This window comes from Neovison vison, chromosome 4 (genome assembly GCF_020171115.1).
Source record: "Neovison vison isolate M4711 chromosome 4, ASM_NN_V1, whole genome shotgun sequence".
NCBI lineage: Eukaryota > Metazoa > Chordata > Mammalia > Carnivora > Mustelidae > Neogale > Neogale vison.
In genome coordinates this window covers 145,087,558-145,101,634 of record NC_058094.1, presented here as the reverse complement: position 1 = coordinate 145,101,634, position 14,077 = coordinate 145,087,558, and the positions used below count along the sequence as shown (strand labels likewise).

The window sequence follows — 14,077 nt, the reverse complement described above, 5'->3', positions numbered from 1 at the left end:
GACCTGAAGGCAGATGCTTAACCGACTGAGCCACCTAGGAGCCCCATCAAAGAAATTTTCTAACATTGCTGTTGTCATTTGCAAAATAATTTGCTATAAATAAAAATGTCTAGTCATTACTGATAGTTATTCTTTCTTTGATAATTTATAGAAGGAATTAACTGGGGGCGCCTGGGTGGCTCAGTGGGTTAAGCCTCTGCCTTCGGCTTGGGTCGTGATGTCAGGGTCCTGGGATTGAGCACCGCATCAGGCTCTCTGCTTAACGGGGAACCTGCTTCCCCCTCTCTGTCTCTGCCTGCCTCTCTGCCTATTTGTGATCTCTCTTTGTCAAACAAATAAATAAAACCTTTTTTTTTTTTTAAAAAAAAGGAAGAATTAACTGTTGTTAATAGGTTCAAGAAACACTGAAGCTCATTTTCCCAGTTCCTGGCTCCTTAAATCCTAAATCTGTTGCAAGCTCAAGAGTTTTCAATTAGAGCATCATCTGGACGGAAGACCCTCGCACACTGTGTAAGCACTCTCTCCGAGGATGAAAAGTCACTTAAGTCCTTTTTAATGTGTGCTTACATATGCCTTGTGCCAACACTACCTTGCATAATTAAATGGTCTCGACTGAGTTGCAATGGGAAACATGTTGGAAATAATTAGTATTTCCTGATTTGTGTAACGTTTCAAGTTCACATCAGGGTTGTGCGTTTAGCGTGTCTAATTCTGCATCTTGATTTGCCAATTAAGCTTTAAAAGAGACTCATCTCTTTCGGGGGAACCTCAGCCAATGCAGAAACGAATGACCAGTAGCCAAATGCTCACCCCGCTGAAGTGGAGAGCCATTCCTGAAGCCACCGCGCCACACACGGTACTGAGTTTCCCTCCGTTAACAGTCAACCAGTTCTGGCTGGATGGAGCCCTGTTGAAGTTGTCTTTGAGTTGGGTTGGAAGGGAGATCTCAGGCTCATCACAGTACAGGCCACCCCACTGCTCGTCACAGCTGTGTATGGAGAAAAGAAAGGAAAAGTCAACATTAAACAAAACCTCCACAACTGTGTTCTCAAACTAGTGAAGACAGCTGCTATTCCTAGTCTGGGATGATGAAACTTTACTTATCTTCACAGAGCTTTCCAGAGTTCATCTGCTTTTCTAAACAGTGCTTTAGGTTAGAAATAATCTGTGAATTAACTGCCTTTAGGCATTCCTAAAATAGGAATGGGCTTGCAGGGAATGAAGAAACTTCAGAGGATTTACTAGAGCCCTGTCTCTACAGGACACAGCTCTAGCAAGCCGATAAGAAATTGTGGCTGCCAAACTGAACCGGTAGGTCCTAATAACTTGGGAAATTGGTCTTTTTAAAGAGGCTTTGGGTCAATTAGGAATCCAAGATGCTATGTTCCAAAAGGCAGTGCGTGCTTTGGGTAGTATCTGCCATCTTTGACCGAAGGACTGACCTTCATGTTCAGTGTGGGAAGAAATGTGAACGTAGGATGGAGGCTCTGGGGTCTCAGAGGTCATTCCGGATACGGGCTAGAATCATTATCCAAAAGAAAGACCCCCAGGCATGTGGAGATTAGCGGAGAAGGGGGTATGAATTCTCTATCAGCATCTTCATTCATACTACCCTAACAAACACAAAATCTTTGAAAATAAAGCACAAGGGCCTGTGGTACATAAGACATGTGTGCATGTGTGTGCGCGCGCGCACACACACACACACACACACACACACTTTATTTAGATCCTTCCAAAGATGCTAAGGCTCGCGAAGTAAAATACTAGGCCTCTCCATTAACGGCAAATTGAGCAGGCATTTAAAAACCTTCTTATGCAAACCTCAGGGAATACCAATTCAACCACAAGTAATATGTATCTATTACATACATTCAGGCCTAAGTGAGAAAAATACTTACGACATACTATTTTTGGTCAGAATATATTGAACTCCTGAACCTCTTCTAACATCCTTTTCTGGGGTATCATAGGAACACAGAAGGAAATAAAATACAGTTGATGCTAATTCACCTTTTGTCTGACAAAATAGTTATTGTTCATTCCTGATCTCTGAGCAAGAAGGAAGATACCATACCCATAAGCTCTACAGTTATCAGATTTCAAGAAAACCATACAACTGGCAGCTTTGGAGTGATTATAGACCCAGGTTCGGAAAAATCTCCTGACTGGAACAAGAGTCAGGAGCTTCCTACGGAAGGAGGAAAACCCAATGGACTTACACACAGCTTCCTTGGATGCACCTTCCGTGGCCACTGCACATATCTATACAGCCATCCCCGATATAGACGTTATCTATGGCCCACGTCTGCTGCTTGTCAAAAGGGGCTGGTTGATGCCACCGGAAACGAGTGGCTTGGGACCTTTGAAGAACAAGAGAATTATAATGAAGGATGTGGTGGAAAAGAAAATGTGTTCTGGTATATTTGAACAAGTGCACAGATAGCTGCAATGAAAATGCGGGTATGTCTCTAACTCACGTTCTAAGAAAAGCGTTCGTTATTGTAATTGCCTAGGCAAAACCCTAACCACACCAGACCAAACTGAACTGCAATAGCTTGAGAATATATTATCTTCACAGATAATAGTTAAGAATCTTTCACAGACTTGTAAAAACAGATGAAAACAGAAACCCACACTAATCCTAACCAGTAGCCTCAGGGGAACAGCGAGTCCTGAATTTTGGGTGGGCACCATTGTGGAATGACACCAGGGCGGCTGCTAAGTTTTATTTGCAAATTAGGGAAAGATGTCTGTTCCTGAGCCACCCCCGCCGCTCTGCATTTGACTTGGAAAGCTTGACTTCAACTCCTATGTGCTCCTGAAGACCAGACACTTTTGTACAGTGGGCATACTGGCCCACCTCTGATAGCGTTCGTGAGGAATGGAAGTCTTAAGAAGACAGTAAGAGACAGTAAGAGTGTAAATCAGAGGGATCCATGAAACTGTAGATAACTGGATGGAGAAAAAATAGAAAGGGTAATGTGGCCAGACTTATTTTATATTAATTCAAATGTAATATAAATAAAATCAAAACAGAGATTCTCCCATTCTAAAAGCAGAAAGGTATTTGCTCATTTGCACAGGTTTGGGAAGTGTCTTGTTCAGAAACACAAATAAACTTATGTTCTCAGAGACACTAGATGGCAGTAAGTCCAAACAGGGCTCAAGGCTCAAAGGATGGTGAACGTTCAGAAGACATTCTGAACATTCAGAACATCTAATTATTTCTAAATAATTAGAAAAAGCAAAGTTTTATTTTATGGATTCATTTTTGAAGATTTTATTTTTTAAATTATCTCCACACCTAACATGGGGCTAGAACTCATGACCCCGAGATCAAGTCTTATACTCCACTGACTGAGCCAGTCGGTCACCCCTGTTTCATGGATTATGAGACTGTTAATCACTTGACTGAGAGATACTTGTTTTGAGCAGGACAAAGACCAAACAACAGCAAAGGTTGTGTATTTTCTAATTGAAAACATACGCATTAAGTTTAGAAACTAGAAAAGAAACAGACCAGAACTAAAATCTCCATTCTGAAAATACATACTTCTTTTTGATACTTGCTTACTGAGCATCTATGCACTGACTTTTCCATAACTTCCTGTTCCTCAGCTCCCATAGACTACCTAACATCCTCCCCTCACTTCCTGTGGCATTTAACTTCAACCCCAAACTCCTCCTGGGCCCCATCCTCCATCACTCCATCCTGGCTACTCAGTCTGGAGCACTGCTCCTTCTCCCATTCCCAGAGCTCACAACACTCTTTCCCATCTTTGGCCTACCTTTCCTTCCTCTCTCTGCCTGGTTACTCCCTTCTGTGTCCCTCAGGTCTCGGAGGCAGTCTTAGGTCCTCAGAGAAATTTTCTTTTGGGTCCCTTTAAAAATCACATTTATTCCAGAGCAAACTGTTCTTTTCCTTTTATAGTATTTATCACAATTGTAGTTATATATTTATTTGCAAAAGTATTTCTTAAATGTCTGCCTCCGCCTCAGAAGAGCAAGTTACAAGGGAACAGTGTTAATCCCCTTTTCTCAACATTATACCCTCTCTGCACAGTGCCTAGCACTAGGTGCAAGCAGTTAAGGGGCACCTGGGTGGTTCCGTCAGTTGGGCATCTGACTCTTGGTTTTGGTTCAGGTCATGATCTTGGGATTGTGAAATCCAGTTCCATGTTAGGGCTCTATGCTCAGTGCAGAGTCTGTTTGAAATTCTTTTACCCTCTTTCTCTCTCCCCCTGTGCTCCTACCACTGCTAGAATGCATGTACTTTCTCTCTCAAATAAATAATTAAAATCTTAAAAAAAAAAAAGTTGCGGGGAATTGGTATCAAGGGGCCACCATTCTCACAATTAGCAGTTGAAGAGGCTCCTCTGGGGCTATGCTGTGCTATTCAGTTAACTTTCTTTTTTAAGATTTATTTATTTTAGAGGGAGAACATGCAGGGCTGAGCAGAGTGGGTAGTGGGGAAAGGGGAGGGCCAGAGGGGGAGGGAGAGGGACAAGCAGACTCTGTTTGATGAAGTTGACCCAGGGCTCGATCTCATGAGCCTGAGACCATGACCTGAGTCAAAATCAAGAGTCAGACACTTAACCAACTGAGCCACCCAGGCACTCCTGTTCAGTTACTTCTTAATGATGAAATTCATTAATAGTTATGCCTGTTTGCATGCAGCAACATTTTATAAATAACATAGTAGAATATCATATCTCCATAGCACATGGTTACTTGGATTCTAATAACAAGTCAACACTTATATTCTTTTTCTTTCAGATTATAAATTTCTGAAGGGCAGGAAACAGCTCTATCCCTTCAGGGAATACTGTTCTGTATCTCCAGTTCTTATAAAGGGTAGGCAGGTAATCTTCATTCCCCTAATGTTTTAGGATACTCCATCAAAGCCTTCATTACTTTTTTTTTTTTAAAGATTTTATTTATTTATTTGACAGAGGGAGATCACAAGTAGGCAGAGAGACAGACAGAGAGAGAGGCAGAGAGAGAGGAAGGGAAGCAGGCTCCCTGCTGAGCAGAGAGCCCGATGCGGGACTTGATCCCAGGACCCTGAGATCATGACCTGAGCCGAAGGCAGCGGCTTAACCCACTGAGCCACCCAGGCGCCCCCCTTCATTACTTTTTATTCCAAGTATTTATTTTTGTATAGTTTCCTCTCTTGGATTATTTTTCTTGTTTATCGTTTCATTGTTGGTGACACCTATAGATGGGACTTCATAAATATTTTTTGAAAGAATAGTAAGTTGACAGCAATAAAGATGGCCTGGAATAATCAAATAAGAGATGTCTTCAGGGTGGGTGGGCAGGGACTGGGGGGTCAGTGCTGGAGGGGGCAGTGATCTGATGGCTGTCAAAGCAGGAGAAGAACTCCCAGGATTTGAGAGATGGCGTGAGCTGCTTAGTAGGGGGCGGTTTTCTGAATGTTGGTTGTGTTGAATCACAGTCTGGGCAGCCACTTAACAGAGAGATTGTAGAGAAGATTTAAGAGCTAGACACATTGTTGGGGTTGATAGCTTTTATGGGGACTTCCAACCATGACATTTTCAGTTTGTACAACTCTGTGGCATTCCACAGAAAAGGAAACAGTGGGAGACCATGTGTAGAATATACTAAAACCAGAGTTGGCCACTAAGAGTACAGATATTTAGGGACGCTAATCTGTACTCTGGCACTAGTCAGTCCTGTGTCCGCGGTGAATAATTTAACATAAGTAATGAGGGGTTTAACTTAGAGGACTTCTAGGGCCCTGTCTCAAGTGTGATTTTATATTCTTAGGAACACTGCACTTAGTAATTGTGTACCCATAAAACAGGGGTAAAAATACTATGCAATATTATTTTATAGGAAAGGGAGACACTTTCACTAAGGGGATGAATTGGAATATAAGTTGAAAAATGAAGGTCTGGAAGTTGAATTTCTAGGACTTCTTAGTCCCAACCTTGTCACAACTTCACTATATAAAGGGGCCAAATAATTTATGTTTATGTGCTGACACTTCCCCATCTGTAAAACTAAGAAAACGCTACTTCCCACCTCACAAGGGTGTTGTGAAAATTAATTAGCTTGTGTTTACCAAGACCTGTGAGTGTCTTGGTGAAGTCCCTTGGCAGGTGTCATCATTTATCCTGAAGCTTCCTTATAATGACAGCCACCACCAGCTGCTGCTTCTTGGAGTTTGGGGAAAGTGGCCCCAGAGCATATTTCTCCTTTTCCATATCCTTGAAATGTCTCCCTTTGCTTCTTTTCTGAATTTATATCATTTCCTCTCCATCAACTGCACATACTAAGTGCTCCATAAGTGTTGTTTAATAATTGAACATCCATTGCTATGAAGTTAAAAAATGTTACCCTCGCTAGTATGGCTTCCATCTCTGCTCTCCCAGGGAATTTTTCCCCACATTGCCTTCACACCTTTTAATAGGTTTCTAAACACATTTCTGAGTCTTTGTATCTGCTCTTTTTTCCAGGACTACTCTTTCTACCTATAAAGTCCTCTTGTCATCATCATCATCAGGAAAAAAAGCCTTGTGATAGGAACCATACAGAATTTAAAAAAAACCTTTTCACTCTTCCTTGATGCTTCCTTTACTCTCAGAAATACATAAAATATTTAGGACTAGTAAATATAGTCACTCCTCTTACTCTCAAGGAAAAAGTTGAAGCTCAGCACCCTGTCACAGGGCTGTAATTCTCACTCACGAAACTGAGAGAAGGCAAGAATCTCTTGGTTTGTTACTACAATGTATTCTCAATGAGTAAACTCAAAACCAACTCAAACTGTACAAAATCATCCTATCCCTACCACAACCTCTAAATATGAGCAGTTGTTCAGCTACGGAAGGCTGTGTATATTGTTGCTGTGTGTACACCCAAGTCTGTCTGTTCTTTCAGCAAGTTAATGTCCTAGCTGAAGCCCTTGGCCCTCTGTATTTAGTTAGAGGCTCTACAATGTCCCAAGGCAGCCAAGGTCCTGCCTCTATTATTTCCCTTGGCAGCCAAGGTCCTGCCTTTATCCTGGAAAACAATTTCCTCCACGAGCCCATTTTTCTGTGTTAGGCAAAAGTGGGAATACTCCAAGGGAGTTCTATAAATGGCTGATAAGTGTGTGTTCAACATCATTAGTCATTAGAGAAATGCAAATCAAAACCAAAATTAGATACAACTTCCTACCCACTAGGTGGCTATAATAAAAAAAGACAGCAGTAACAAGTGTTGGCAAGGATGCGGAGCCTTCATATACTGCCAGTGGGAATGCAAACTGGCGTGGCTGCTGGGGAAAACACGTTTTTGTTTCTCAACATGTTGAACATGGAGTCACCATATGACCCAGCGATCCCACTGGTAGGCGTACATGGGGGAGGAAGTAGAGATCAGCGCACCTGAACAGAGTGGACCCATGACATCCAGATAAGAGCTAGAGAAAAAGTAGGCTCCAGAGAGGAGGCCTGAAATTTGGTACCAGGAATGTGAATGAATTACTTATGGCGAGGGGCTTTTATTAAAGGGATGGGTAGTCTGCCAGGGGATCCCTCCTCTGGAGGAGATCCTCATGAAGAAGACACTGAATTATGAACAAAAGAAGGAGGTTGAATTTTGGGGTGGAAATGAGAGGATGACTCTTAGAAACTTCTCTGTACAACTGACTCATTTCACAGGTGAAAGGACTGCCACTCAAGGAGGGGGCCTCGATAGCTTCTTAGTTGAGAACTGGCTCTAGAACTGTTATCTCCTGCTGGAGCTGATGTGTTACTGAGAACCCGAGTTGTCTTGAATAGCAGGTAAAGGCTGGAAGGCCACTGATTTGGCAGCGAGCTGGGAGTTCTTAATTGAGGCATTCCAGACCTTTTGGTAGAAAATTCCTTCGGTGATTATAATTAACACTAGGAATTTGTAGGACACTAAATGACTGTGACATTTTGGGATTTTTAGGTAACATTAATCTACCCATGGAAGAATATTTACTTATTTACTGTCACCTGATCTTCCCTACTTCTAAATTTCTTACAAAACGCTGGGGTCTGAATACTGGAATGAGGAGAAAGTGTCTGGACCACAGGTTATGACCCCAAACAAATGTGATAAAGGTAAGGTATCCTTTTAAAGTGATCTAGATCCTACACGATACCTCCCTGGAACTCTGGTGGAAAGCACATAACAGAGTCAGCAACAGAAGAATTTAAACAAGCCACCCCAAGTGGCCTTTCTTCCTTCCTGGTTCAGCCACCGACTATATGGCTATGGGGAAAGTAACATAACTTCTCTGTGTCTTAGTCCTCATCTGAAAAGGTTAACACTGAGACCTCAAAGTTAAAGAGAACTTGAGACACATATCAACCAATTATATTGATTTATATCCTAACTTGAAAAAAATGATAAAATGATTTATGAGACAAACAGGGACATGTGAATACTGAAGACTAAGTAAATATTGAGTAAGAAAATATTGAATAAGAAACTCATTTATTTTTAGGTGGGATATTGATATAATAATTATATTTTTTAAAGTCCTCTTTTAGAGCTGCATACTAAAATATCTGCAGTTGAAATGATCTGATTGGGGATTGCTTCAAAATAGGGGTTCCAGAGTGAGTGGTGCTATTGAAGAGACAAGACTGGTCATAAATTAATAACAGTTGAAGCTGGGTGATGATTATATTGAAATATAGTTTGTTATTTTCTAAAATTTTATAATTTTAAATAGATAAATGTGAGCCAAAAATAATCTGTGGTCCCTTGAAATGCAAGAGTAAAATTTTGATTTGATTACAAAGAAAGGAAAATGGCTATCCTCATTTTAGTAAAATGAGGAATTATTATTTTTGCTGATAATTATAATTAGTAATGATAATTTAAAAAACTACAGTGTTCTGAGTAGGCCTACTGAGAGCATCAAATACACTGGACTTTCCTTCAAATAAAAGGAATTTCCTATAATTTTTAAAATGCCTTCTCAATGAAGAATGACATATTTAATTATTAAAGCAATCTTAAGAATCCATACATAGCAATATGTACAAAGCACAGCCAAACCTCAAATTTTCCTAACAAAACTTTGGCAACAAGGTTGACAACTGAGAAAGCTTAGCTGGAATGCAGAATTTCTGTAAGTAGTTTTATTCTCTATTGTAGTGGAAATGGAAATAGGTTTTATTTATCTTCATATAATGTGAAAGTATTAATATATTCAGTATGTGAAAGTCCATAGTACCATAGTTTATACCAGACAAAATTATTTTATGTTCTGTTGTCCTGAAAGACCAACACAAATTTGGTAAAGTAATAGCAATGGTATTCAAAGTACCAAAATGATGCATGAGAAAATGGATATGGAAGAGAAGTCCATGGCTTCCTTGACTTGACTGAAAATTTTTAACAAGATGTTCAGTAATATGAATGCTTTCAAAAAGTCTTTTAAAAGATAACTGGGAAATTGGAAGTGACAATGGAGATAAATAGTACTGAGGCAAGTTTTAAGAATTTCTCCTTTAAAAAATGAACTAGTAATTCCTTGGAATATCTCTCCATGACAAACCCAATAAATACTATATGTAGTCATTTGGTTTTCTTAGCATAAGACCCTTTCTTTGCCTATAGTTGGGATTATCATGGAAGAATATCCTCCCTCCCTAAATCTGTTTACCTAAAATGAGGACAACCCAATCCTATTCCATTATCCCAAACCTTCCACAGTCTTTTTGCTGTTTCTGGTGCTTATCACTTCTGTAAACTGCAGTGTCCATGCTGTGGCTAAAACCACCTGGCTTCCAAAGCCTTACAGTTAATCTTTAAAGACAATGGTATCAGCCAGGTCATTAGGGCCGGTAGGAGGGAATGGATCATCTTCAAACTGTGACTTAAAATAGCCAAGTCACACCTGAGCCTTCCAGTGGCAGCACCTCCCTCCCCGCCACCTTTCTCAGTGGATTTGAATTACCTGCCCTTCCAATGACCCACCCTGGTTCTCAGATGACATTTCAAGAACCCATGCTACTTGAGCCACCTGTTAATTTTAGATCTGGGATTAGTGAGTAGGAGGAGGCACATTCAGATTACGGGCTGTGAAATTGATTTTAGCATCTCTGCATTTTTTTTCAGCGTCTCTCAAGATACCCCGCCTCCTTCCCTCCTTTCTTCCAGGACCATATCTCCTAGGTAAGCAATAAAAATGTAGGACTAATATAGTGGGTAAGCCCATGGGCTCTGGGACCGACAAGCTGGATTTATTTTCAGTATCTTTTGAAGGTCAGTGACTATCTCCTTGCTGAAAAATCTAGCCAATTTACTGTGAAACTTTTTTCTTCTTTAGTCCCAGCAGCATATGTCACAGGTGGTGACTTCTTCCTCCGTGATACTCTATTCTCGCTTGCTTACGGATGCTGTGCTCTTGTGATTCTTCCTCTGCCTCCCTAACTGTATCCTCACGGTCTCTTTAATAACCATTTCCACTCCTTCTGCCATTAAATTTACAGATCCTTTCTTTTCTTTTTAAATGCTCTCCTGTGGAGGGCTGACAGTTTTATGGCACTGCCTATCACCTCTGTGCTCCTGCCTCCAAAGCTGATCACCTTTCCCTGGGCTCCGACCTTCCCATCTCTGTCAGATGGATGCCTTCATTTGTATTTCCAGCCATCGCATTGAATTCAGCTTCATTTGGTTAAGTTTGTCACACTGTCTCTCCTGGAGTCAACTGTAGCTTTCTCCCCGCTCTCTCAGGCTTCAAACTCCAGAGTCATCTCTTGATGTGTGCAGTGGAGAAGCAGCTAGTGAGTTTTGTCAGATCTTTCCTTGAAATGTCCTGTAATATCCATCTCATCCCCTTCTTGTTAGCTGTAGCCCAGACCCTTGTTACTTCACGTAAGTCATGATCACAACACCTTTGCCACCTTCTCTTAAGTAAGAGAATTGTTTTCCTTGGAAGAACATTCTCCATTTCAAAACCCACCACAGTTCATTTTTCCATCAAGTCTAAACTCCTCTGCTTTGCTTCAGTGCTTGTAAGTTCAGCCAACTCCATGAACAAACAACTTTCCACAGCTTCCAGGTATGAGCCCTCTGCCTTCATCAGCAACTCCTGGGCGCTTGCCAGGCCCTTATGTCCTGTTCACATTGTTTCCCTAGTTTAGAATGTTCTTCTCCTTACCCACCTAATAATTCCTAGCCATCCTTTGAGGCCAGCGCCCATCTTTTCCACAACCCCCCCTCTAACTCTGCATTCAACACTGTCGCCCATCTCTCAGTATCTATGGCATCCCTAGCCCATTCCTCATTGAAGCTCTCAATTACATACGGCACATTTTATTTTATTTTATTTTATTTTATTTTTTATTTGACAGAGAGAAATCACAAGTAGACAGAGAGGCAGGCAGAGAGAGAGAGAGGGAAGCAGGCTTCCTGCTGAGCAGAGAGCCCAATGCGGGACTCGATCCCAGGACCCTGAGATCATGACCTGAGCCGAAGGCAGCGGCTTAACCCACTGAGCCACCCAGGCGCTCCCAGCACATTTTATTTTTAAGTTGTTAATTTTTCCCCAATCAGATGGTAACCTGCTTCAGGGCAGGAACTTAAGACAGTGTCTGACCATTACCATTGGCTTCTCTTGTTAAGCGAGCTTAGGAAGACTTCTTAATCTGACTGAAGATAAAGCCTGATAATCCCAAGTGTGATCATGTAGTCAACGTATAAATGTAAAGATGATTTATGTAATATAAATGTTCACAATGTCCCAAGCTCGTCCTTGCACATTTATTCAAGTTTTTATATGGCAAAAATTCTCTTCACTTTTCCTATGAGGACCCTACAGCTTTGGGACATGGAATGACTTAATTAAAAGCTCACAGGGCTGAAAAGCCAGAGTCTCCACTAAACCACAATGCTTTCCATTCATTTTTAAAAAATTTCCAGTAAGATCTAACTGAACCAGTATATATGGGAATGATAGAGACAAGGATTCTAGCCCTCTCAGCTTATTTAGGTAGAAACATCTAGGGCAGAGTGTGATGTGACTTGTGATCAATCTCAGTGCTCCCTGCCCAGTGAAATGCATGAGCATCCACTCAGTTCAACTCAGAAACCAGAGTCATCTTCAACATTGGCCCTGGCCTCATCTTCTTATGTCCACTTCACCATGAAACTCAATTTTGCTTCCATTTCTCTTGAATTTCTCTACTTCTCTAAGGTGTCTCTAGCACCTTAGTCCAAGCTACCAGCACTCACTGACTCTTCAAGAGTCTCCTTCCAGGAACTCTTATCATCCCCAATTTGTCTTCCAATTAGAATAAACTTTTCTGGTGCAAATCTGAGCAGCAACAGTGTCCCTCTATTCCCAAGCACTTTAGTAGGTTTTTAAGCACCTATATGACATATTCCCAAATTGTTTAAAAATTTTTTTTTAAGATTTATTTGAGAGAGAGCACAGAGGGAGAGGAAGAGAGCACACACACACACACACACACACACAGAGAGAGAGAGAGAGAGAGAAGCAGATGCCTCATTGAGCAGAGAGAACAGAATAGGCAGAGAGCATGATGATGTGGGGCTCGATCCCAGGACCCTGGGATCATGACCTGAGCTGAAGGCAGACACTTAACTGACTGAGCCACCCAGGCATCCTTGACATACCCCCAAATCTTCAGTATGACGTGCAATACTCTTCACGGTCTGACTCCATCTCACTCCACTTTCTCTCTAGGTCGGATCCATTCTTTCAGTATCTCAGATATGCCTGCTACCTCCTACCACAGGCTGTCTTCCTTGTCTGGAACACTGCTCTAACTTCAATTATGCTTTCTTCCAAAGGGTGTCCCTTGACTTTGCTGATCAAGGCAAATCTCCCTAGGACAAATAATCTCTCAGCATCATGCAACTGTCCCACATCACCTACCGCAGTTGAATTTTTTATTTACTTCTGCGATTACTGGTGATTTCTGGTTCATGTCTCTCTCTCCCACTGCCATGTAAAGTTTGTTGAGGCAGGGATAAGTTCAGCCCCTCGTACAGACCTAGCATATAAATGTTTCAAAAATATTCATTTAATGGATGACTAAATGAAGGAAGAATCTCTATTGTTGACTACTGGCCATTTTAGACTGGGTAGGGGTTTGATGTCAGTTTGTGGATACCAACAAACATCTACAACTACATTATGCACGGTGTAAGAGTCTCAGTTGACTTATTACTGCTCTGCCAACAATACGGGGATCCTAGCCTTGTCTTTCTAGCATAACTGAGTGAGCGGACAGATCTACCATCGGCACATTGTCATGGTCACTCCTCACCCCTACTTAACACAAAGTTTCAAGTCTTCAGCCTCGTTTTTGTTTACAGCAAAGAGCTACAAACTGAAATTCTCAATTCTGTCCTAGTGGACCATGCAAGCACAGATGTCTCAATACTTTGCAGATGTTGAGGCTGTAAGTTCAGCTCAAAACACAGAAATGCCATATTGAAAAAGTAATAGGATACTAAGAGCACGTATAGTTGAGATACACTAACTTGTGTTTGAGACAAAGTGCTCCGAGCCTCGCACATTGTTCCAATGATCTTTGGCATATGGCAGAGCACAGTAAGAGGTGGGTCTGGCTTGGGCTCTATGCATGTGAATTTCTTTCAGAATTATCCAGAGGGCCTTACTGTAAGGCAGTAAGGCCATTGTACAACAAGGGCTTTGAGGGTAGCACGATAAGCAAACTGCATATTTTCAATATGATCACAAGAAGAAATGGATGCTCACCAGATTTTTTAAATGTTACTCAAAAGGGTCGAAATTCTTATGGGTATGTGCAAAAGACAATTAAAATACAGATTTAAAGATGAGGAATAATTACCTTTCTTGAGTAGAAGACTCAAGGGTATAATGACTAGCTGGAATAAATCTTAGAATGTCATTTATTTGCAAAATGCTACCAAGTAACTGGGTAATAATTCACAGAATTCATAAAGCCTTAGAAGACTACTGCCTTAATAGAGTTTTTTTTTCTATTTTACTTATTAAGATCGCCTTAATAATTCATGCACGGCAATACCTTTAATGAGCAACAAAATCTCACGTATCTCATTTAAA

The 14,077-nt window shown here is 41.1% G+C and overlaps 1 protein-coding gene across 3 annotated transcripts in view; it reads right to left on the bottom strand.

Annotated features, from left to right (window-relative positions):
- The window catches only part of RELN (reelin), a 511,932-nt gene that overhangs the window by 49,030 nt on the left and 448,825 nt on the right, over window positions 1–14,077 (bottom strand). For all 3 annotated transcript variants that reach the window (XM_044245854.1, XM_044245853.1, XM_044245852.1), the window contains exons 47-48: window positions 2,223–2,363; window positions 811–988 (exon numbers count right to left, since the gene is read on the bottom strand). In XM_044245854.1, the coding sequence (XP_044101789.1) occupies window positions 811–988; window positions 2,223–2,363 (319 nt within the window). The remainder of the gene's footprint in view (window positions 1–810; window positions 989–2,222; window positions 2,364–14,077) is intronic.